Here is a 25,517-nt window from a genome sequence, read left to right as displayed (position 1 = left end):
ATGGCTTCAGAAAAGGCTGCTTCTACTGCTAACCAACGTGAGGACTCACTTGCATTAGTCCTTGATGAACAGCCTCAACCTCTTGCTGTTGCACCAATAATATCATCATACAATGAGAAGATTCGTCCTGTTCTTGATGCCGTCGAAAACCTGAGGCGACTTAACATTGCTAAAGAGGGAATACAACTTCCAACAATTGTTGTTGTTGGTGATCAATCCTCTGGAAAGTCCAGTGTACTTGAATCTCTTGCTGGAATCAGCTTACCCCGTGGCCAAGGCATTTGCACCAGGGTCCCTTTGATCATGAGGCTCCAAAACCACCCTCTCACAAAGCCAGAACTTATTTTGGAGTTTAATGGCGAAACCATTACAACAGATGAAGAACATATATCTGATGAAATTAACAGTGCCACGGAGAAGCTTGCTGGTCCTGGTAAAGGGATTTCCAACAATCCATTGACTCTGTTGGTGAAGAAGAACGGTGTACCTGATCTTGCAATGGTTGATCTTCCCGGCATTACTAGGGTGGCTGTTCATGGACAACCTGAGAACATTTGTGACCTAGTTAAAGATATTATCATGGAGTACATTACTCCTGATGAAAGCATCATCTTGAATTTTCTTTGTGCCTCTCGAGATTTCACCACTAATGAGTCCATTAAGATGTCACAGACTGTGGACAGCAATGGATTGAGAACACTTGATGTGGTCACAAATGATGCAGCGGAACGCACAAGGGTTTGCAAATGCAAATCCTAAAAAGAAAAGGTTTATGGAATCCACCAGAAAGTAAGGGTTAGCAAGCACTGAACCCTAAAAAGATAACTCTGGAATCCACCAGAAAGTCTGGAATCCACCAGTAAAGAGAGAGAAATCTCAAATTTGATTATCAATAAACTGAATAGGCTATTGCCTTACAAGTGCTTAAATAGAGAAATAGGAAAACTCTAATGAAACTAAAAATAAAGAAAATCCTAACTAAAAGATCCTAAACTCAATTAGAAAGTAATTAAAAATAACAAATCCTAACAAATTGATCCTAAACTTAATTAAAAACAGAATAGATTCGGAATAGATCCTAAATATATTTAAAAATACTAAAAATAATAAATTCCTAATTAATCTGCTCCTGCATCAGTCTCCTCTTCTTGTGAAGAACTCAACCCCGAGTTCTAACGTAACAAAAAAAAACAAAGGAGGCCTCTGTCCAGAACTCATGAACGACATTAAGAATGCCAGGGTCAAATACCCAAATTTGTGTAGAACTATCTGATGCGTAATAACCAAGTGCCTCTGATGTCTTTACATTCTCCTCTTCTCCAAAGAACTTGACCACAAGTTCTCTTCTAAATAAAAGGCTTCAATATGCAAACCAACCAAACGAACAACACAATTACTACAACTCCGAACTATTTTTTCATCATCTCCTTCAACAAATATCTCATGAGCACCATCACTATCTTTAAGCAATTCTAACCTCTCCAGTTTCTCCAAAATAACCTTGGGGGCTTTTGAATTATAGGGGATAGTGCTTTGTACTCCTGTAGGAAGCGGAGTTGAAGATTTGAATGTAAGAAACTCTGAGGACTTCATGTGGCCAAAGTTTTCATCTTTTGTAACGTCAACTTCCCTTGGTTTCTGCGCAGATGGTACCAAATCATCCACCGACATTTTTGCCTCATCTTCCATGTCAACAATAGAGGATGGCGCAAATGAAATTTGAGAATCTGATTCCAAAGAAGTTGCGTACATAGGTCTTGCAGATGGACATGAATTTAAAGTAGGTTTTGATAGGGATTGTGGCAAGGAAATTGGATTTGCAGTCGGTGATATGTTGGGGTAAGGATTGATAAGGTTGGATGTAGCAGGTTGGGGGTGTGGAGTTTCGGTGGTTTTAGAGGTTGGGTACTGAACTTGGTAATAAGGATGAGATACCGATGGTGAAGGTAAGGATTGGGAAGGTAAGTATATAGCGGAATGATTGTTGTCGTTGTCACACAGAAACCTATGTGGTTTCCCTCTCCTGTCTTGTCGGTTCCGATTCACGTTGTAGGTGTTATTGATTTGCGCCGTTATAGCCGCCATGAACGTCGCCACCTGTTGCGTCATAGCAGTGAGGGCCGCGGTAAAAGCCGCGGTAACATCCTTCAGGTCTGCTTTGGTTGCTGTTTGATCTCCCATGATAGATCAAGCTTCAAAAAGAGACAGGAGAAAGCCTGCTCTGATACCACTTGATGCAGCGGAACGCACAACGGTTTGCAATTGCAAATCCTAAAAAGAAAAGGTTTCTGGAATCCACCAGAAAGTAAGGGTTAGCAAGCACTGAACCCTAAAAAGATAACTCTGGAATCCACCAGAAAGTCTGGAATCCACCAGTAAAGAGAGAGAAATCTCAAATTTGATTATCAATAAACTGAATAGGCTATTGCCTTACAAGTGCTTAAATAGAGAAATAGGAAAACTCTAATGAAACTAAAAATAAAGAAAATCCTAACTAAAAGATCCTAAACTCAATTAGAAAGTAATTAAAAATAACAAATCCTAACAAATTGATCCTAAACTTAATTAAAAACAGAATAGATTCGGAATAGATCCTAAATATATTTAAAAATACTAAAAATAATAAATTCCTAATTAATCTGCTCCTGCATCAACAAAGGCTGACAAGTCCCCTGAAGGCTTGTTAGAGAAGGTGACTGCTGATGATGTAAAGATAGGTCTTGGTTATGTTTGTGTCAGAAACCGCATTGGAGAGGAGTCTTATGAGGAAGCAAGAATGGAAGAACTAAAGACTTTTTTACCTTGGTAGTGTAAATTTAGAATTTATTTACCAATCTGGTACAACTTTTAAAATATTTACGGAATTAGTGTAAATCGCCACTACCGGTGACGATATCTTTTTTTTTTTCTCTCACCCTCATAAGAAATCGCCAGTAGGTGTGGCGATATTTTTCTTTTTTTTAGTATCGTCATTATGGTTGGCGTTAACAATATATATGTATTCTTTTAATTTTTTTTTAACAAAACGCCATTAGCAGTGGCGATATTTTTTTAAATAGTAACGCCAACAAGATTGGCGATTTGTTTTTTGGTTTTTTCTTAAAAATTAAAAATAGTATCCACGTTTTATTATAATGGCATGCATATTTTTTTTGACATGCATACATTTAATTTTTTTATGGACTATTTGTTTTTATTTTTATTTTTAAAAGTAACTAACTACTAAACCTCTATATATAGTGTTATTATTTAATGTATTACTATTTAACTTAAAATTAACTATATATTTTAGTGTTTAAGAAAACTATATTTTATAAATTCTAAAATAAATCAAACTGAACAAAAAATTAAAACGTAAATACTATAGGAATTTCAAAATACCATTATAACCAAAATCAAAAAGTAATGTTTTAAAAAAGCTTGTTAAAAAAAATATGATATCGCCAGTGCTAATGGCGTTTTGTTAAAAAAAAAAATCAAAGTCGCCACTTATAATTGCGACACTAATAAAAAATACATATATAATATTAACGCCAAGTCGCCAATCCTAGTGACGATACAAAAAAAAACAAATATCACCACACCTACTGACGATTTCTTGTGAGGGTGAGAAAAAAAAGATATATCGCCACTGGTAGTGGCGACTTACACTAGTTCCGTAAATATTTTAAAAGTTACACCAATTTGGTAAATAAATTCTAAATTTATACTAGGAAGGTAAAAAAGTCAGAACTAAAGCTGTTTGAGTCTCACCCACTTCTTTCCAAAAAAGACAAATCTATTGTGGGTATTCCTGTTTTGGCAAAAAAGCTTGTTCAGGTTCAAGCAATGATCATATCTAAAACTTTGCCAGAGATTGTTAAGAAAATCAATGAGAAGCTTGCAAATAACTTATCTGAGTTAGATAAATTGCCGGCCAACTTAACTTCAGTTGCTGATGCCATGTCCGCTTTCATCCATATCATTGGGTTGTCCAACGAATACCTTAAAAAAATTCTTCTAACAGGAGATTTTGGGGAGTACCCTGAAGAGAAAGACAAGCATATGCATTGCACTGCTCGCTTGGTGGAAATGCTTGACTCTTGCGCAAGTGATCTTCACAATTGCCCTGCAAGTGATCCTACCAAGGATTTTCTGATGGAAGAGATAAAGGTGCTGGAGGAAGCCAAGTTGATTGGTCTACCAAACTTTATGCCGAGATCTGTTTTTCTTACTATACTCCAGAGGAAAGTAACTGCGATTGCACATAAACCAATTGATTTTGTTGAAAAAGTATGGGACTATCTAGAAACTGTCGTGATTTCTGTTCTAATGCTTCATTCGGGAAACTATTATCAGCTTCAGGTTTCAACAAGAAGAGCAGGGAAGAAAGTTATTGCTAAGAAGAAGGAAAATTCAATCAAACATGTGCTAGAAGCTATAGAAATGGAGAAGCACACGGATTACACTTGTAATCCTGAGTACTTGCAGGAATATGATAAGCTGATATCCCGTCAAGATTCTTTTTTGAATCAAGTATTGGACACTACTAAAAATCTGTCAATAGTAAGGCTTGAAGGTGTCGGGGTAATTGATGTTGGTTATTTGAGGGATCACCCCAACATACTAAGTCAAGCCTTTGATTTGAAGGTGAGAATGATAGCTTATTGGAAGATTGTGCAGAGGAGGCTGATTGACTGTATGGCATTGCATTTAAGGATGAGTATCAAAGACCTTGTTGACCATGAGCTGGAAAAGGAGATTTGCGATGATTTCATGTCTCCAAAGGACGGTGGGATTGAGAGGCTGTTGGAGGAGTCTCCATCTATTTCTGGGAAGAGAGAAAAGCTGAACAGAAGTGTGAAAGTCCTCAGGGAAAGCAAGGAGACTGTGGCAAATATCCTGAACAGAATTGGAAGTTATGGTGATAATTCGTAGTGATGTTCCCATGTTCTTGGTGGTGTCCTGGCCTATAATCCAGCTATTCTGTCGTTTTGGAAGTATTAGCAGTTTGAGGGTCTCCATTTTTTTTGTTTGGTTTATGTATTTTGAAGGTTGTTTTCATGTTTTTTCTTTTGATCAAAACGTGTTTCGGTCATTTTTAGGTCTACCGGCCATTTTTAGGTCTTGGTAGTTTGATAGTTTCCTTTTTTGTTCTTGTTCTGTTGATGTTGTTTTGTATGATTGACAGTTCTGTTAATTGAATCGTGCTGGTTATGTTGAATTTTGCATGGGTAATGTTTACATAACGAAAGTTAACTCTTACTAGATTTCCTTCTATATCATTGTTTGATTTTTCAAACAGGGTTTGGCAAGGAGCTGAATTGTCATGTTCACTTTGCTGTCCGACTCTCATTTCTTTTCTAGTGTGCATCACCTCCAAGTATCCAACTGTTTAAAGGATGGGGTAGCAATTTTTATTGGGTAATGATATATACACACATCTTTTTTTATACACTTCATTTCCACATATTTTTATTTCTATCTCTCTCCTCTTTATCACATCTTATACTTTATCACTCTTACTTTTTCTTTTCTTCCTATCTCTCTCTTCCTCCACCTCATTCCACCTCATTTTGAGGTGTGAATAAATAATTATTGATTTTTATTCAATTGAAAAAATCCAAAGTACTATTATTTTTAATTAATATCTTTTGTTTCTTTCACCATGGTCATTTCCTTAGGAAAGAATTCAATGTTTCTAACTTGAAAGTTGTAATAGATGAATGTTTGAGAATTATTAAACATCAATCATGTGATCTTACCCAATAACTTAAGCTTTTAGGATAATTGATTTTATACAAGAATAATCTTGTTTAGAATTCTGATTAATGAAGTCATTGTTGCGGGCGCCGCTATGGCCAAGTGATCTAAAGTTTGATCTTATTGCCCTCATTATTCTAATAAAAAAAGTTTAGTTAAACACATGTTAGACAGTTTATGAGACAATTTGGAACTCTTGAGTCCATTATTTAAAATGTAAAGAATTAAATTGCAAGTTATAAAAATTATAGTATGAAAGAAAATATAAAATGTATATGAAACCCCTCGACTTTTAAATATGTAATAACAAATTATCTATATATACATGAAAATGGTAAAAATAAATTGTAACTGTTAAATCTATTAATAATATATGTATTTTTAAAGTGTTTTAATTTATTTTTGTGTGCTTATAAGTATATCTTGTACTATGCACTACTTGAACTGACCACCCGTTGATATTTTAATTATTCTTTCTTTTAAAAAATGTCACATTTATAAATAAAAAGATAATGTAACAAATCCATTCAATTACGGTGACCATCTCTATTCTTTTATATTGTACATGGCTACATGCTGTTTTATTTATTATGTAGCATGCCAAATTAATAGCTTCCATAAACTCTTTTCAGTTTTATGTGTTAAGTTGTAAAGAAATCATGACAACTAGATATTATACTCGTGCATCGCACGGGTTTACGTACAATACTTTTTAACATTATATAAAAACTATTATAGTTTAACCAAATAAAATAAAAATATTTTTTAATTATAAATATAAAAAATTGTGTTAAGACATTTCAATAAATATAATATAGTTCTTTTTCATAGGGTTGTTCTCATCATCTTTTCTCATTCTATAATAAAGTTCTTTTGTTATAAAAAAATAATTAAAATTACTCAAATTTAATTATTAGCATAGAAATAATTTTAAAAATTAAAATGTTTATTTATTTAATAATATGAAAAATTATTAAGTTAATTTGAAATATTTAAATTACGTAAAAATGTTAAGTAATAAGTGTTTAATGTCATTAAATAAGTTTTAATATCATAATTTGGTTAAGTTTTTATGTAAAGCTCACTTGAGCTATAAGACACTTAAAGTTACAATGGAAGTGCATATATTTTTTTTTAGTTCCAATCTAACTTTTTTTGAAACTATAATTTGGTAAACTTAAAAATCACCTAATAATGCATATTATAAAATATAAAACTGAACTTTAAGGGAAGAATAACGGTTAAATTGGTAATTAACTCTATCTCTAACGGATTAAGATTTTCTCATATAAAATGACACAATTACATGAAATTTTGCAACTATTTATCTTTCATCAATATAGAGCGTCTCACCCACTATTCAAGAGGCTTAAAGAGAGAAATTGACATAATTTTAACATGACAGTATCCTGTGAATTCACTCACTTTGCATATGTTATCAATTCCTTCGTGCTTGCCAATTAAAAGCTTAATAGCAAAACAAGCAACAGAACACAAATACACCCAGCAGCTAGTGTATTGTATCAGTTATCTGGAAAACTAGAAAGTGACAAATGATCCTTGTGGAACGGTCTATTCATTCAAACGTGATGCTTCTCAACTTCTTCCAGAGGCATAGCCTAACGTGTGGATACAACCGGGCACCATCATCATATCTTGGTAACTCATGTCTTGTATATATTCTAATCACAACAAAATTAACACAAACCAAAACCAACAAGAGACTATGGAAGCTAAGAAAATCCCAGAAGTGGCACTAAACTCAGCGGAAAAAAAGCCACTGACAGGCCTGGGAACTGCAACAATGCCTCTCCCACCACACGAAGCACTCACCTCCATCTTCATTGATGCCTTTGATGTTGGCTACAGACACTTTGACAATGTTGCGGTGTATGGAAGTGAGGAGCCTCTAGGCAAAGCAGTGGCAAAAGCTTTAGAGATCGGCCTCGTTAAGAGTCACGATGAGATATTCATCACTTCCAAATTGTGGGGCACAGATGCACAACATGACCTTGTTCTTTCAGCTCTGAAAACAACACTTCAGTAAGTACAATACAATACAGTCCTCTTCCTCACTTTAATTTGTAGCCTCCCTATGATTGGTTATGTTCTAAGTATCCTTGAAACTGTTTAGGAAGCTGGGGCTGGAGTATGTAGATCTCTATTAAATTCATTGGCCAGTGAGGTTGAAGCCTGAAACTGAAGGCATTAATATATCAAAGGAGGATGTGATACCCTTTGACATGAAATGAACATGGAATGCTATAGAAGAGTGTAACAGATTGGGGTTAGCCAAATCCAAAGGTGTCAGCAACTTTGGCATCAAAAAGCTCACACAGCTCTTAGGAAAGCCTCCATCCCCCCTGCAGTGAATCAGGTATGAATATTTTGCAATGCCAGATTGGTTTTCACAGAGAGGTGATGAATAATTGCTGGCGATTCCTTTGGTTTTAGGTGGAAATGAGCCTATCATGGCGGAAGGTGAAACTCAGAGAATTCTGCTAGCAGAAAGGAATCCATGTAAGCGCTTGGTCAGCCCTAGGAACCTACAATTGTGTGTACGGTAAAAATGCAGTGATGGAGAACCCAATCCTTAAGGAAATTGCACATGCAAGACAGAAGAGTGTAGCTCAGGTTCTCTAACTTTCCTAGATATGAAAAGTTCCCTTTAGAAAATAGTAAAGAGTAAAGAGACTATGTCCATATAAAAAAAGAACATAACAATTTGCTATGTCCAATAAGGAGTATCCATTTTTTATATGGACATAATCTCATTATTTGGTAAATAGTAAAGTGTCCATTATTTGCTATGTCATGCAGATAGCACTGAGATGGATATACAAGCAAGGGGCAAGTATTATTGTAAAAAGCTTCAACAAGGAGAGAATGAAACTAAACCTTGAACTATTTGATTGGGAACTGACCTGGGAGGAGGCACAGAAATTCAGCCAGATACCGTAGCGTAGGATGTGCTCTGGAGCCTGGAGATATGTTTGTATCAGAAAATGGGCCTTACAAGTCCTATTAAGAACTATGGGATGGTGACCCCTGAAATCATTCCTAGTGGAGCAAAATGTCTTCCAAATATATGTATCTTTGCAACTCCAGCCAGCTGCCAATGAGTTCAATGGGAGAAGATTTGGTTATTGTTGAGATATGTAGATAAAATAAATAGGGATAAATATATTTAGTAGATTTTATCTTTTATTAGGATAGATCTTTTCCTTATTTAGCTATCCCTAAGCTCTTGTATATATATATGTACTCAGCTTCATGGAATAACCAATCAGAATATTTCGTTCAAGTTGGTACCAGAGCTTTCTAATTCAAGTCTCCCTCTGAGGGTTTCGGCCGTCATAGGCTAACTCTTATTTTTACCGGTTAGATTTCCGGAAGCAACCACCGGCCGCAACCACTGCTGCCGGCTGCTGCTACCATAGTCTGCTGCTGCCACCACCGTGATCAGCCGCCACCGCCAGCCGCCACCGGTCGTGTAACACCCCGGTTTCTCAACTGAGGAGTCATATTAGTAACCTAACAAGTCTAAGGACTATTTCATAATCCTAAAAAAACACGATAATTTTTTTCTTTTCAAAACAACTAAACACAGTTTAATACATAACATAGTCTTAATTAAACAACCCGTTCCCGACATATAATAATAGTGTCTTACCATAGAATAAGCAAGTTCCCAAAATAAGTATACACACTTAAACAGTGGCGAAAACAAGGTTTTAGTAACAGAGTTTTCAGATAACGAAGAAGACTCGAAGCATAAACTACTAAGAGGAAACTATACAGCTTCTTCCATCCTCGCTCCGCCGGTTACTATCCCTCCTCCATCTCAGCATGGCTAAGCATCGCCAGAAGGCTCTTCATCGCCTAATAGCGTTAAGCGCCCAAACAACAAATAACAAACAGAAATGGTTAACTCCATGCAATTACCATGTATAAAAGAGAAAATCATGTTATTCAAATTTAATTACCTAGCATGGTGCCATTCCAATACTAGCATGAAAACTGTTGTTATAAGTAAACTCGATCAACGACAACAGCTCATCCCAGCTTTCTTGACTATCCAAGACACACGCTCGCAGCAAGTCTTCCAATGACTGTATTGTTCTCTCGGTCTGTCCATCTGTCTGAGGGTGATAGGCAGAGCTCAACCTCAACTTCGTGCCAAGCGCCTCGTGCAAGGCCTTCCAGAAATGCGAAGTAAACTTCGGATCTCTATCAGAAACAATACTCGAGGGTACTCCATGAAGTCGTACAATCTCAGCGACATACACTTTTGCAAGTGCCTCCACTCCGGCACATAGAGTGACTGTAACATACCCGCAGGCTTTTGATGTTCTATCTTTGCCTTCTGACATGTCAGACATGCCGCCACAAACTCTGCTACATTCTTCTTCATTCCTGGCCACCAAAAATTCAACTTTAGATCTTGGTACATCTTTGTCGATCCCGGATGAATACTCAATCTACTCTTGTGACCTTCGTCAAGAATCATCCTTCTCAACTCCATGTCCAATGGCACGCAGACACGTCCTTTGCAACGCAGAATGTTGTCGGTTCCTACCTCGAAATCCGGCGCTTTTCCCAAAATGATCAAGTTCTGTTTCTTGATCAGCTCCTCATCTAACAGTTGCTTCACCTTGATCTCGTTCAGAAAATCACTAGTGATCGTCACCATCCCAAAGCTCAATTTTCCAGGTGTCACTTGCATACCCAAACTGAGGTCGCGAAAAGTCTCGATAAGTTCCAATTCCTTAATCATCAGCGATGAAACATGAATTGTCTGGCGACTCAGTGCGTCTGCTACAACATTTGCTTTTCCTGGGTGGTACAACAAAGTGAAATCATAGTCCTTGATAAATTCCATCCAACGCCTTTGTCTCATATTCAGATCCTTCTGATCGAACAGGTACTTCAGGCTCTTGTGATCACTAAAAACAGTAAAAGTGCTCCCATAAAGATAGTGCCTCCAAATCTTGAGCGCAAAGACCACAGCCGCTAACTCCAAATCATGCGTAGGATAGTTCCGCTCATGTATCTTCAACTGCCTTGAAGAATAAGCCACAGCCTTTCGGTGTTGCATCAACACACAACCCAAACCTTGGTACGAAGCATCGCAGTAAACCTCATAGGGTTCCTCCTCTTGTGGTAAAGTCAGAACTGGCGCGGTCGTCAAGCGCTCCTTCATATCCTGGAAACTCTATTCACAATCCTCTGTCCAAGCGAAAGGTTGGTTCTTCCGGGTGAGTTTCGTCAATGGTCCTGCAATCTTAGCGAACCCTTCAATGAATCGTCGGTAATATCCAGCTAAACCGATGAAACTTCACAGTCTTAGGACGTTCCCATGCAAGTACCGCTTCCACTTTACTAGGATCCACAACAATGCCCTCCTTTGAGATGACATGTCCTAGAAACTTCACTTCTTCCAACCAAAATTCACACTTCGCCGCGTTGGCATACAATACCTTCTCCCGAAGTACTTGCAAAACTTGTCGCAGATGTTCCTCGTGTTCTTCACGATTCCTCGAGTAGATCAAGATGTCGTCGATGAACACCACAATAAAGCGATCCAAGAATGGATGAAAGATCCTATTCGTGTAGTCCATGAATACAGCTGGTGCATTCGTAACTCCAAACGGCATCACCAAGTACTGGTAGTGCCCATAACGTGTCCTAAACGCGGTTTTTTTGATATCCTCGTCTTTGACTCTAATATGGTGATATCCCGATCTCAGGAAAATCTTCAAGAAAATAGCAGCACCCTTCAATTGATCCATCAAATCGTCAATCCTCGGCAACGGATAACGGTTCTTTATCGTGACTTTGTTCAACTGTCGATAGTCCACGCAAAGTCGCGATCTTCCGTCTTTCTACTTCACAAGCAGCACTGGCGCTCCCCACGGAGAAACGCTAGGTCGAATAAACCCCTTCTTGGTTAAATCCTCAAGTTGACTCTTCAGCTCAGTCAACTCTGCCGGTGCCATACGATAAGGTGCGATTGATATAGGTCCAGTGCCTGGGACCATATCAATTGTGAACTCCATATCTCTGACTGGGGGTATTCCAAGTACGTCTTCGGGGAATACATCCTCGAAATCTTGCACAACAACAACTCCTTGTACCCCGTTCTCCTTAGCTTCCATCACCGTTGTTGACAGAAGGGTACTCAAAGCTCCTTTCCTCAAAGAGAGCTTCGAAAAGTACGAGTTCAGAAACTCGGCGAGTCCAGCATCGGGAAAGATAACTACCTTATTGGCGTAATCAAGAAGAACATGATGGTGGGACAACCAATCCATGCCTATGATCACATCCAATCCCTTGAGAGGTAAACAGATTAAGTTTGCTATAAACTTCTTATCTAGGTACATCCAAGGACATTCCAAACATGCAGTGTTAGTTACTAGACTCTTAGATGCAGGGGTAAACACTGTCAAGTCAAACGGTAACTTTGACACTTCTAGCTTTAAACTCGTCGCACAAGTTAAGTCTATGAATGAATGCGTAGCACCAGAATCAAATAGCGCGATAAGGGAATTACCCGCAATCTCGCAGGTACTGCGGATCAAACCATCGTCTTCCTCAGCTTCAGTTCCACTGATCGAGTAGACCCTTCCACCAGCTGTAGGCCTCCTAGCCCCAACAACATTTGCAGCAACCTCGACCTTAGAAATCCTGCAATCCCTAGAATGATGGCCTGGCTTGTTGCAATTCCAACACAACTGAGGACCCTCGGGACAGTGGCTGGCATAATGTCCCTTTTGGTTACACTTTAAGCAAGTCACACCCTCCAAACTCACTGAAATGGGTCTCGGTGCAATTGCATTCCCACCCGTGGGATAGAAAGAACCAGAAGCTGTCCCCCTACCCTGGGGACGAACATACGGCTTCTTCTGGAAATGCCTACCCTTGTCACTTCTTCCTTGGTTAGTCCTAGCCGGACCTCCACTTCCTTGGTAAGGCTTGTTCAGACCTTGGAATTTGCCCCTTGCATTATCAATGGCTTCAATCCCCTTGGTCTTCTCCACCAGCACTTGGTAGCGATTCAGTCCTAGCGGTTGCATCGCCCTCTGCAGCTCATAACTCAGCCCATCAATGAAGCGCTCACACATATAGCCTTCATCTATCTGTCCTCTAAAGTAGCGAAAATGTTTCGCCAACGACTCCAATTTTGCAGCATACTCAGCAACGATCATGGCCCCCTGACGGAGCCTCAGAAACTGTGCCTCCTTAGCAGCTCTGGCACTAGCATGAAAATACTTGTCCAGGAAAGCTCTACGGAAACACTCCCAAGTGATGGCTTGTTGGTCAGCCTCCAACATAGCTCTAGCCCCACGCCACCAATACTCAGCTTCACCAGTCAGCAAGTAGGTCGCATTATCCACTTTCATCTCAGCAGTAGTACGCAGAAAGGTGAAGATTTTCTCCAACTCCTGGAGCCATAAGTCAGCTTCTTCCGGATCAAAGCCCCCAGAGAACTTCGGCGGATCCTAACGCTTGAAATCATTCAGACCCCTGGTCTGAGCAGCAGCTAGTTCACGCTCCTCACGCTGAACACGGCGAGCATTTTCTTCAGCATGGTTTTGTGCAGCCACCAAAGCAGCAGTAGCAGCACGTTGAGCTTCAGCTTCTTCCCTTGCGGCAGTGTTAGTAACTTTTTGTGCCATAAGGGCAGTTAGATTAGCAATAGCTTGCTCCATCGGATTCATGTTGTCCGAACCTTGAGTCTCGTCCAGTTGTGGAAACCTCCTGTTCCTGTTTTCATGAACAGTCAAAGACCACAACAGAAACTCAGGTCAGAACAACAAAAAGTTCTATAATAATAACTAACTATGTATATACTTATATCATATGTATAATTAACAATAACTAGCATAAGGTTATCCACTTACGAACAACCTTCAAAAATAATCTACATAAGCAGTAATCAAGCACATTCTTCCTCCAATTGACACCCCATCAATCGGTCTCAGAGTTCAAACATCTTAAGCAGACACTCTACCCAAAAGCTCTGGTTTTCTAGACCAAAGCTCTGATACCACAATTGTAACACCCCGGTTTCTCAACTGAGGAGTCACATTAGTAACCTAACAAGTCTAAGGACTATTTCGTAATCCTAAAAAAACACGATAAATTTTTTCTTTTCAAAACAACTAAACACAGTTTAATACATAACATAGTCTTAATTAAAGAACCCATTCCCGACATATAATAATAGTGTCTTACCATAGAATAAGCAAGTTCCCAAAATAAGTACGCACACTTAAACAGTGGCGAAAACAGGGTTTTAGTAACAGAGTTTTCAGATAACGAAGAAGACTCGAAGCATAAACTACTAAGAGGAAACTATACAGCTTCTTCCATCCTCGCTCCGCCGGTTACTATCCCTCCTCCATCTCAGCATGGCTAAGCATCGCCAGAAGGCTCTTCATCGCCTAATAGCGTTAAGCGCCCAAACAACAAATAACAAACAGAAAGGGTTAACTCCATGCAATTACCATGTATAAAAGAGAAAATCATGCTATTCAAATTTAATTACCTAGCATGGTAAATAAACTAGTGTAAGACCCTAACCTTGCTTATGTATTGCTTAAGTGATTTATTGAATGAAAGTGAAATTTCTAGTGAAGTTTGATTTAATTGCTAAACTGTCCGTGACCTTGTGTGAATTTTTGAGAGGTCTTAAAGACCTAATCTTGAAAAATGTCCTTCATTAGAGTTGTAGCTCTCTGAGTTAGCTAAATTCTCTCGTTGGTTTCAGGTCATTCCGACCTCTGTAGCCCGAGATAGCCTTGTTTTAGTGACGGAAGGTCAGGCTGTATTGCACTAGCAATTTTGTTAGAAGAAAATTCTTAAGTCCGAATTTGTTTCTTTAAAAATCAAGAGAAGGAGTTTGCCTTGATTTAATTGAGCCTCTTAATCAGTAGCTAGGAGAGTATTTAGTTGGACTTGGGCCAAGTTATGAAGAGAGAAGAAAAAAAAAGGAAAACCTAGCCCATGATGCATGCTAGTCGAATTCCATGAGGAAGGAAGGAGGGAAGACTTGTTGTTGACTAGGATTTCATGTATTGGAGTTCTTGCCAGCGGGTTGTCAACTCACTCTCTTGCACGCTCCTTTTACCTTTCTTGCCAGCGGGACGTGTCACTCGGCTTGTTCTCTGGTGACACGTCCCTCTGTTCGCCATCCTTCTCTACCTTCGCGGGCCTCCGCTTAAAAGCGTCATCCTCCTCGTCGAGTATGTACGTGTTCGCCCGGGCTCACACCTCCGCCATTGACTTGGCTGGCTTTTGGCTCAATTTACTTTTTAGCTTTCTTGGCTGCAATCCGTTTTTAAAGGCGCGGGCGCAGGCATTTGGCTCGGATTCCTCTATCTTTACTGACGCAACGCTGAACCGCTTCACGTACTGCTTCAAAGTCTCACCCTCGGATTGACGCACATTGTACAAATCTTCAATCGTCACCTGCTTAGTTTTGCTCGCCGAGAACTGGACAAGGAATTTGGACGAGAAGTCACGAAAGTTCGTAATGGATCCTCGTGGTAGAGTCGTGAACCATGCCATTGTTGTTCCTTTGAATGTGGCTGGAAGCATCCTACACTTGACCGCATCAGAAGCGGCGCCGATCACCATCTTCGTGTTGAAATACATCAAGTGCTCCTTGGGATCAGCCTTTCCATTGTAGGTTTCGAGCATTATATACCTTATATTGTCCGGAATGGCAACTTCTCTCACTGCCGCTGAAAACGGTTCAAACTCCGCCACAGCCTCTGCCTCGCGCTCACCCTCATCTTGCTACTCAATGCGGTAATACTCTAGCTGCTCTTGGAGATACTCGTTTCACTGTCGTATATCTTCAATACTACTAATCAAACGGTGCCTGAGGTGCCTGGGTCTCTTCTCTTGACTCCGTTGGTGTCCTCTGCTGCTCTGGCGAGGACGACGGTGAGGGCAACAGAGGTGTTGCAGAAGGAGGAGGTGGAGGCGGAGCAGGAGGAGTCACCTGATCCGTCTCCTCACGTTGAACCTGCGCACGTCGTGGCCTGCCTCTGACGTAGCGCGTCGACGAAACATGCCGATGCTGTGGATCGTCATCACGTCGTCTGCGACGTGTTTCCATCGGAATTGGAGAATTTCTCCGGAAAAACTCGGAAACGGAAGAAACTGTATGGAAAATCGAAGAATCTTTCTCTGGATCACAATCTCCCAAAAAACTCAAGGACCATTACTTAGAAGAACAAGCTCCACTCTTCTGAATCACGATCCACGTAGTCCGGAAATAGAAATCTATCGTTCCCCACAGACGGCGCCAAATGTTCCGTGCTAGAACATAGAGAGGGAAGGTAGTACCCAAAGTATGAAGAGAAAATGTCACTGAATTTCAATGCCATCATTATTCAAATGAGTCAAGCCCCCCTTACAATTTGTATTTCCCCATATTTATAGAAGTGAAGTTGGGTTTTGACGCCTTTATCCTGCATAAATGGGTCAGTTGGGCCTCGGGAAGGGTGGTCAAATGTCATGGCGCGTTCCCTGCCTAAGGGCAGGTTCCCTGGGCGAGGAACCCTAAGGTCTCGCCCAGTCCAACCAGTTGTCCAACGGTTAAACCGGTGCATTTTAAAATCTTTTTTCTCTCTCTTTTTAACTTTTCTCTCTCACATGCTCGAATTCCGTGTGACACATGTTAACTTTTCATAACTTTTCACTGACAAAATTCAATCTTTCCTCTCTATTACATTAAATAAATCTTGAAAAGTGGTAAATATTAATATTTTTAAAAATCTTTGCCTCTTTTCAATGTATATAACGTCACTTGCTGGTTTCAAAAAAAAAAGTCACTTGCTATTAGTTCATTCACCAAAAAAACAGTTAAACATCACTAGCCAATTACAAACTTACGAAAGGTACCTGTTTTATTGTTTTTTTTAAGGGAGAATCTAATATATGCACCATTTTTAGATGGTGTAATTTTACACCACCTACTTTGACTTGGTATAGCAGGTCAACACATTATATTTTTTAAGAAAAAAACATCATTAAAAATTTCTCATATATTAAATATCTTTAAAAAAAATGTGTTAACCTGTTATAGTAGGTTAAAAAAAGTGGTCTAAAATTAGACCACCACATTAGGGGTCACTTTTTTTTTAATATATACTCTTTTTTTTTGAACTTAATATATACTCAAACATAGAATATTTGTTAACTTTATAAAACTTCATTTCACAAAAACTTTATAAAACTTAATATTATTTTGTTTGCTTGTATCTATTTGTAATATTACATGTAATGAAATTTAAAAGTATTATTTTAAATGATATTTTAAATGATATTTTACTATTAACAATTCGACCCCGGTTCGACCTCGGTTAAACCTTTAAACCTTAAACTAGTACCTTCACCGGTTCAATGACCGGTCCGGTTTTTAAAATATTGGTAAAAAGACATTAAAGAGGATAGGTACCCTGTTAGGTGAGTAGAGAGAGTTCATAAGGGAGGTCGTGAGTTCACCCTTAAGAAGGAGATGTTAGCCCTGTGTTTGGGGTGAACCAGAACAAATATATGTGTGCTTACCTTTCTATCTCTCTTTGCATTCTGCTTTAAACGTCTACACACTCAATCTATCAAGAAGCAATGCTAGATAAAACTTTGAGACAGATTTTTAAAGTTGTTAACCATTAAAAAAATTTACCGACACAATTCAACACTCCTTCTTGTGTCTATGTGATTAACTTCAGGTTACACGTGTGTCTACGCACCTTTAAGGACTCAATGTTTTATATGTTCAATGATGTAATACAGTCTCTAGGAACTTTTGGTTATTTATGGATTAGACTCTAAGAACTTATGATTTTTATCGATTTTTTTAACTATGCTTTATTATGAAGTTTTGGTTAATGTCTCCTTTATGGTTGTAATATGTGTTCTTTATACACAATGACATGTTTTATTTAATTTTTGTTTAGACTCTTACGAGTCTACGAGTTAACTCGGCGAAATAAGTTTACATTCCCAAAACGAGTCTACATGGACTCTCGAGTCTGACAACCTTCCAACTAGGGCCTACCCCATGCAATATACACAAGTCAGCTAGAAGATGTATGTTTCCACTAAGATCTGGTTAATCCAATTCCTAAAGGATAACACATATGTGTTGGCTTAGACCGCAACCGACATGCCTAGGATTGATGAGAACTTATACTGCCACAAGCTATCCATTAACTCTAGGCCAGGTTGGTCACCCAGAGAGGCAAAAAGTGATCAAGGAGAATGTGAAAGAATTGTTGGTGGCTGGTTTCATCAAAGAAATCAGCTACACCACTTGGTTATCCAACATCGTTTTAGTAAAGAAGTTGATTGGGAAGTGGCACAAAGTGTTGATTACACCTTAAAAGCTATGGTATTATGTCAAACAAATAATTATCTTAAGAGCTTAAGTCGTTGAGTACTAGTCACATGAATGATTTTATTATTAATACAATTATTTCTAATAGTATGAATAAAATGAAAATTGTACTTCCTGCATTCCAAAACGATTGTTGTTTTAGCTTTTCCCTTATTTTTCAAAACAGTAATTCTAGACTATTTATCACATTTTCTTCCAACTATACTGTCATTAAATGTTTTATCTCCCACCTACTGCTTCTATTTGTTTTAGTCAAATTATATATCCTTGAACGAGCTCGTAAACGCACTCTCAAATTAACTCGTTTTTCATTGCTTAAAAAGATTTTACTTTTGAAAAAAATAATTGATTTTATTTTAAGTGATTTTTTTAAAAAGCAGAAATTTATTGGTTTTTCAATAAGTTCTTTTTACTTTAAGAAGTGATTTTAAACGTTTTGAGTATAAAAAAAATTCAGATATAAATTAGGGGCATTTTTTATCATGTTAAATTTTTAAGAGGGTGTTCTGTTCGGTTCTCTTCCGTGCCACCATTTTCCAAGGAATCAAAGTGTCTCGTTCCAAGAGCATTTTGTCCTAATCCATTCCATCATAAAAACACAAAAAACACAGAACAAAACTCATATGTCTCGTTCCGTTCCTTTCACACCTATCTGTCAAACGCTACCTAAAAGTATATGCTTAACCAGGGCCGTGTACAGACATTTTGGGGCCTAAGATGAAAATGTTAAAGTGATTTTCTGGTGATAAAAATCTTTAAAGAATTAATGTATCATATCTTAATAATATATAAAGCACATCCACCAAAGTGGGTCATATAGTTACTTAAATGACACATGTTTTTATTCTATTGGTTATCATTCATGAATTTCCAAATGTCTTATTATGATTGGTCCAAATTGATGAATTATCGTTGGTCGAAAATGATGACTCAATAAATCAATAAAGTCAACATTTAATTCATTCAATTAATACATTTTGAAATTTAAAATGTGAATCATTATTAAATAGGAATTCGACAATCTTTAATGGCACATGTGAAACAAAACGAAATGACATCTTTAACTTTATACAAAGTTTTTTTAAATGACAAAATTATAAATTTTTAATAGTGGATTTTTAGAAACAAAGTGAAATCAGAGATATATTCTTTTAAAGAAATATAATTTAATAATTGGAAAAATTGACAAAATATAAAAATCCCTTTTCCAAAATTTTAAAATTTAAAATTGAGGTTTTTAGAAAAAAAAAACATAATCATTATGCAAATATTGCAAGATATATATGATTTTCTTCTATTTTTTGTTGTTGTAATTAACCGTTACAAATTAAAAAAAAAAAAAGTCAAAAGAAAACATCATTAAGCAATACTTTTATGGATAGTATTTATTTTTATCATGTAAATGATACCATAAGATATACTCCCTCCGTTCCTTTTTAAGTGTCGTTTTAGAACAATTTTTTTGTTCCTAATTAACTGTCGTTTTGATGTTTTAGGTTTCATTTTGTCAATTATACCCTTACTTTTTCAATAACTCTACTTCACATTTTCCATAAAATTCTTCTTTCTTAATAACTATGAAGACCCTTTTGACTTTATGATTGGGTGAGAGTGATAGGTGGTTTAATGATATGAGAGAGTGGAAAAAAAACTAACAATCCACTCTCTTGGTCGGAGAGATTTATGACTTTATGATTGGGATGTGAGAGGGTATAATGGGAAAAACAACTCTAATAACCGACTATCTTGGTTGGAGAGCTTTATGCTAAAACGACACTTAAAAAGGAACGGAGGGAGTATGTTTTTAATCTTAATCTTAATAATATATAAAGCTCATCCACCAAAGTGGGTCACATTGTAACTTAATATCCACATGTTTTGATTCTATTGGTTGTTGCTATTGAATTTCCCAATGACATCGTCTGATTGGTCCACATTATTCAATTTTCATCGGTCGAATTTAATGAGTCAACAAATCAATAAATTAATTAATTAATAAATCAATAAAATTCCAGCATGTTTTCAAGTGGAAACGGTTAAATTCAAAGTTGACATTCAAAGTTTTTCCATAAATGTTACTTTTTGAGTTAATTAACCGTTACAAATTAAAAAAGGAAAAAATAATCATCATTAAAAATTCAAAGTTGACATGAATGGAAACAAAAGATATTATTATTTATAATTTTTTATGGAATCTTGGACTGGGCGAGACCCCAGAGTCCCTCGCTCAGGAGCACTAACCTCATACAGGGAGCGCGCCAAGGACTTGGGCCTCTCTCCCCGAGGCCCAACTGACCCATTTAGATAGATTAAAGGCGCGAAAGCCCAACTCTGCCTCTATAAATAGGAGGGGAATACCAATTGTAAAGGACTCTTAACTCATTTGAGAAATATTCACATTGAAATTCAGTTATTCTCTCTCTAGCAGTTAGAGTTTCTCTCACTAAAACTTTCATACCGTTTTCCTCACACTTTGGGTACTCTACCCCATTCAATGTTCTCATGATAGAACATTTGGCGCCGTCTGTGGTATCGGTAGATTTCGATTCCCGGACTACGTGGATTGTGATTCGGTTGAGTGAAGCTCGTTTCTCTGTGCGATTTCTCTCCAGTTTTTCTTGGTGGATCGTGATTTGGTTCCCGCGCGATTCGTAATTTGATTTCAGGAAGTTCAAGTTTCTGTGAAAATTTGTGCGATTCAGAGGCTTGTGGTTGAATTCTTGATTCGTCAACAGAGCCTGATGGAGCCATCTCGCCGACGACGTGGCAGGGAACCAGAGCGAAGTTACATTTCTTCCCCGCGCACCGCGAGGTTGGATAGACATCGCCGTACAGAAGCACGTTGTGCTGTTAGTGGTGACTTACGGTTGCAAAATGAATGTCTGCAGGAGCAGTTGAGGTACTATCACCTTCGGTAGTGGAATCAAGTAGAAGAGGAAGCTGAGGCCGCTGCTGAGGTCAGGTCTTTCCCGACAGCAGTACGAGAGGTGACTGTGCAAGAAGGTATAACAAACCTCGCGTTGGAGGCGTTCGGCGGGAAAACGGATCCGAAGGATCATTTGCTTCATTTCAATGCAAAGATGGCGATGAGCGCGGTTTCCGACGCGGTAAAGTGTAGAGTGTTTCCATCCACATTCCGAGGAGTAGCTATGGATTGGTTTATGGCTTTGCCTCAAGGATCCCTAGCCAAGTTCCACGACTTCTCATCTAAATTCCTTGGCCATTTCTCTACAAGAACGATCCAGGATCTGTTTGATATGCGGCAGTGGGAGCGTGAAGCCTTGGAACAATATATGAAACGATACAGTGCTGCATCTGCGAGGTTTGAGGAACTGGAGCCACGCATGTGCGTGTGCGCTTTCAAAGGCGGTTTATTCCGGGGAAAGTTTAGCCGCGAACTAAGTAGGGAGCTTGCAAGCTCAATGACGGAAGTTCGCGCCCGAGCGCATGACTACATCCTAGAAGAAGAAATTGAAGCACACAAAAGGAAACAAGAGAGGGCGGCAAACGTGGCGCTGGGGAGGAAACAAATATAGGATGAGGAAGCAAGTCGCGTGCAAAAGGTTAAAAAAGCTGATGGATCTGTTAAGAAAAGCAAGGACGGGCAACTCAGTCGGCGCTCTCGGAGAACAGCTGAGGCGAACCAGCAAACGAGGCTAAAGGGGCGCTCAGGTAAGGAATTGACAAAATTACTCTTGAAAGCAAGAATTGAGGACATGAACAGGGAAGGCGAGTGCAGAATGGACCCAGGATGTGAGGCGAAGAATCAGCCCAAATGGTGTGAGTACCACAACTTGGAAGGCCATGACACCGCCGACTGTTTTACGCTTAAGGGTCAAATCAGACACCTAATCAAGGCAAGACAGCCATGGGCGGCGAAGAGGAAAGAGGCTGAGGAAGCTGAGAGCGGCGAGGGCGAAGGAATGGTGGAAACAGCTAACGTGATCATTGCTGGGGTTGCGAGGATGGCGATGGCGTATCAACAGTAGGGCGAAGACAGGCAGGGGTAACAACACCGATGCAAGGTTGTCAAGCTCGGTTTGGGAGCGAACATCCAAACATAGTAGTATCGTCTGCAAATTTTGAGGGAATCAAGACCCATACACCTGACCCCTTGGTGGTAATGGTGAGAATCAGAGGTTTCAATGTGCAGAGGGTGCTATTGGACCAAGGTAGCTCGGCCGATATAATCTACGGGAACACATTCGAGCAGTTGGGACTGAGGGACGGGGATTTAAGGCCATACATAGGAAATTTGGTAGGATTCTCGGGGAAGCAAGTTCAGGTACGCGGCTATGTGGAATTGGACACAGTTTTTGGAGTGGGCGAGGACGCCGATCTTTTGAAGATAAGATATTTGGTCCTCCAAGTCGTGGCAGTTTATAACGTCATCATAGGGCGAAACACTTTAAATCGCCTCCATGCAGTTGTATCCACGACCCACCTTTCGGTAAAGTACCCGCGGCCCTGCGGAAGGATAGGGAGGATAGTAATAGACCAAAAAGGGGAGAGGAAATGCCGCGACCATTGCCTTGACTTGTATGGCAGATGTAACGCCCCGAATTTTGGGTGTCACTTTAGTAACCTATTAAAGTAAATATGCAATATTTTTCCAAAAGAATGTATAAACACGAGTATATTTTTTTCTTTTCAAATGTATTTCCAAAACATGTCATGCATACTCCCAACTACAAAGGGATTTACATCAAGCCTTGAACAAGGCGAGTACCCGAAACCCCAAATATAAATTCCTAAAATATTTATGCAAGCTTAAACCAATATGGGTAAGCTCTCTAACCCAAGGCTCTAACTCTACACCCGACTTTATTCTTCAAGTCTTCCACACTTCTTCAAGTTCTCCTCTCCGACTCGTACGAAGGTCAAGCTCCATCGAAGATTCTCCATCGCCTAATAGCGTTAAGCGCCCAAACAACAAGTAACAAACAGAAAAGGTTAACTCCATGCAATTACCACGTATAAAAGGGAAAATCATGCTATTCAAATTTGATTACTTAGCATGGTAAATACACTATCAATTTAACTCAAATTAGATGACAACTCATCCTATCGATCATGAAATCAAATCATATATTTAACAGAATTAAACGATATGGTTTTAAAACAGACATTAACAGAACTTAGCAACATAAACTAACTCGTGAATCAATAACTTAACAGTATAGATGTAGATCAAATTTCAACAAAACCAATATTACAAATCAACTCATATATCAACAAAACCCACAATGTAAATCAAATCAGATATCATCATGCCAACAATATAACAATAAATAAGATATCAATAATCCTCAACAATATCAATCAAACAATAACGTCTCGCAAGACGGGATGGTCATGTGAAAACATTCACTCCACTGCCACTAAGTAACGCCTCGAAAGACGGGATAGTCATGTGAAAGTATCTACTCCACTACCACTTGATAACGTCTCGAAAGACGGGACGATCACGTGGGACAATATCCACCACATCGTCACTTCAAAAGCTCCAAAACATTCCGATAAATTAAGCTAACAACATAGAATTAAAGCAGATATAAACATAATCAACGATATATAATTAAAGCAGATAATAACATAATTAAATGTTAGTGTCCTATAATGCGGTTATATGCTTCTACCAATATGGATCGATCAGCAACGTCTCGCAAGACGGGACGATCACGTGGGACAATCACCACCACACCGCCACTTAACGCCAATATGGACGGGACAATCACGTGGGACAATCACCACCACATTGCCACTTTAGGACATCTCGAAAGATGGGACGATCACGTGGGACAATACCCATCACATCGCCACTTTATAACGCCTTGAAAGACGGGACAATCACGTGGGACAATCATCACCACATTGCCACTTCAAGTTCAAGCCCTAAATGTCAAGTTAGTCAACAACAATCCTCAACCTCAGTAATCACTCAATCAACAATTCCAAGTCTAATAATCAAGTCAAGCATCAACAATAACCACATCTTATCCATTAGAAAGCACTAATGACAGAAACCAGTAAACGGTCGAAGCTTCTCAGAAAACGGAGACACACGTCTCAATAAGTTCACTCGGTCGAAGCCTCCTGAAAACATTTGGCACCAGTCTCAGAAACGGTCAACATAAGCAAGCATACAACATTGCACGCATACCAACATTTTAATCAATTGCCAATCAAGTTTAAACAGCTTCATCTCAAACGCATGCAGTGCAATAAAAGCAGGCAAAACTCAAAGACGCGCTAAAACTGAGTTACCCTTACCTTAGCCAATTTCTCATTTCAAGCTCAACATCCCAGTCCAATCCCAAAATAAAGCTCCCGAACTCAGCAAGTTCCCCGGGCGTCCTCCTCAGTTGTGAAACCTCACTAATTGCTCCAAAGTCTCTTTCCTCAGCTCAACTCGTTCCAAACCTTAAGCAAAGTATCATTGCTTAGTCGCTAAGAAACAATACAACTAATAACACTATCAAAACCCGAAAAGAAGCTTTCAAAGCTCTAGAGTTCGACATTTAGGCACGAACGGACAACGGAGACTTCGTTCGCTAAAACGCGCATAACTCGAGCTACAGAACTCGGAATGACACGAAACCACAGCCAAAATTTCGACAACGGAAAGGGCTACGCTATGGCTCAGGCCATACTAACCCAAAAATTATTTTTGGACACGGTACAGCTCACAAAAGTTTCGGCGACTTTAGAAAATAGGATTTCTGAACTTTTTCTTTGATCTAATGTAATTCCTAGGTATTCGTAGGTGATATCTAGGCCAGGGAAACTCTCAGAAATATTTAACGACTGAAAATACGACTTAGGGGTATTTTGGTCCAGAATTAATGACCAAAAACTCAAAGTTGAAATTCTGAAAAACAAAATTGATGGGGTTGTTCACAACGACGTTTATAGCACTTAATCTCAAGGGTACTAAGCTTGGTTGTGACTTTTTGATAATAAAGTAAGAACATGTGAAGAAAATGGGTTTTTAGTCAGTTTTTCAGATCTACGACGACTCGGTGAAAAGCCGAAGGATCCGACAGAGATTATAGCATGTTGGGTTGCAGTAGAAGATAGTTGGAAAGAAAAATCGAGGTAATCATACATTTTTACAAAAAAGCTCAAAACTTTGAGCACAGAAATAGATAGAATAAGCCGACAGATAGCAGAAATAGAAGTAGGATTATGCATCCTTACCTCTGTGCCTACGCGTAGCTTTCGAAATCAGGACGATCAGGCAAGGATTGAAGAAAAATCTCACTCTCTCTTTCTCTCTTGGAGCTCTCGGCCACTTTGGGAGAAAATGAGATATTTTATCATTTTTTTCCCTTTTTATAGGAGAGGGGAAAATCCGAAA

General features: G+C 38.8%; 2 protein-coding genes and 1 pseudogene across 2 annotated transcripts; all 3 read left to right on the top strand.

Annotated features, from left to right (window-relative positions):
* LOC130734998 (dynamin-related protein 4C-like) lies at positions 1-5,038 on the top strand. The gene is made up of 3 exons (XM_057587216.1): positions 1-710; positions 2,653-2,770; positions 3,718-5,038. Exons 1-3 carry the CDS (start codon positions 1-3, stop codon positions 4,915-4,917), a joined length of 2,028 nt encoding a protein of 675 aa, XP_057443199.1. The 3' UTR covers positions 4,918-5,038.
* Positions 5,039-7,468: 2,430 nt separating this feature from the next.
* On the top strand, positions 7,469-8,794 carry LOC130734982 (protein REDOX 2-like; annotated as a pseudogene).
* A 12,443-nt stretch (positions 8,795-21,237) lies between these two features.
* LOC130734966 (uncharacterized) lies at positions 21,238-21,693 on the top strand. The gene has a single exon (XM_057587215.1). The coding sequence runs from the start codon at positions 21,238-21,240 to the stop codon at positions 21,691-21,693; it is 456 nt and encodes a 151-aa protein (XP_057443198.1).
* The last annotated feature ends 3,824 nt before the right edge of the window (positions 21,694-25,517 follow it).

The sequence above is a fragment of the Lotus japonicus genome, chromosome 1 (genome assembly GCF_012489685.1).
Source record: "Lotus japonicus ecotype B-129 chromosome 1, LjGifu_v1.2".
Classification (NCBI taxonomy): domain Eukaryota; kingdom Viridiplantae; phylum Streptophyta; class Magnoliopsida; order Fabales; family Fabaceae; genus Lotus; species Lotus japonicus.
Note: the sequence above shows the minus strand (reverse complement) of the source record. Positions and strands in the feature narration are given on the sequence as shown.

What these genes read in the sequence shown, in the direction of transcription:
- LOC130734998 (XM_057587216.1), top strand. Translation starts at nt 1, where the DNA reads ATGGCTTCAGAAAAGGCTGCTTCTACTGCTAACCAACGTGAGGACTCA. An exon ending in TTGAGAACACTTGATGTGGT is followed by an intron (nt 711 to 2,652) that starts CACAAATGATGC and finishes TGCTCCTGCATC; the next exon opens with AACAAAGGCTGACAAGTCCC. An exon ending in GAGAGGAGTCTTATGAGGAA is followed by an intron (nt 2,771 to 3,717) that starts GCAAGAATGGAA and finishes TATACTAGGAAG; the next exon opens with GTAAAAAAGTCAGAACTAAA.
- LOC130734966 (XM_057587215.1), top strand. Translation starts at nt 21,238, where the DNA reads ATGGCGATGAGCGCGGTTTCCGACGCGGTAAAGTGTAGAGTGTTTCCA.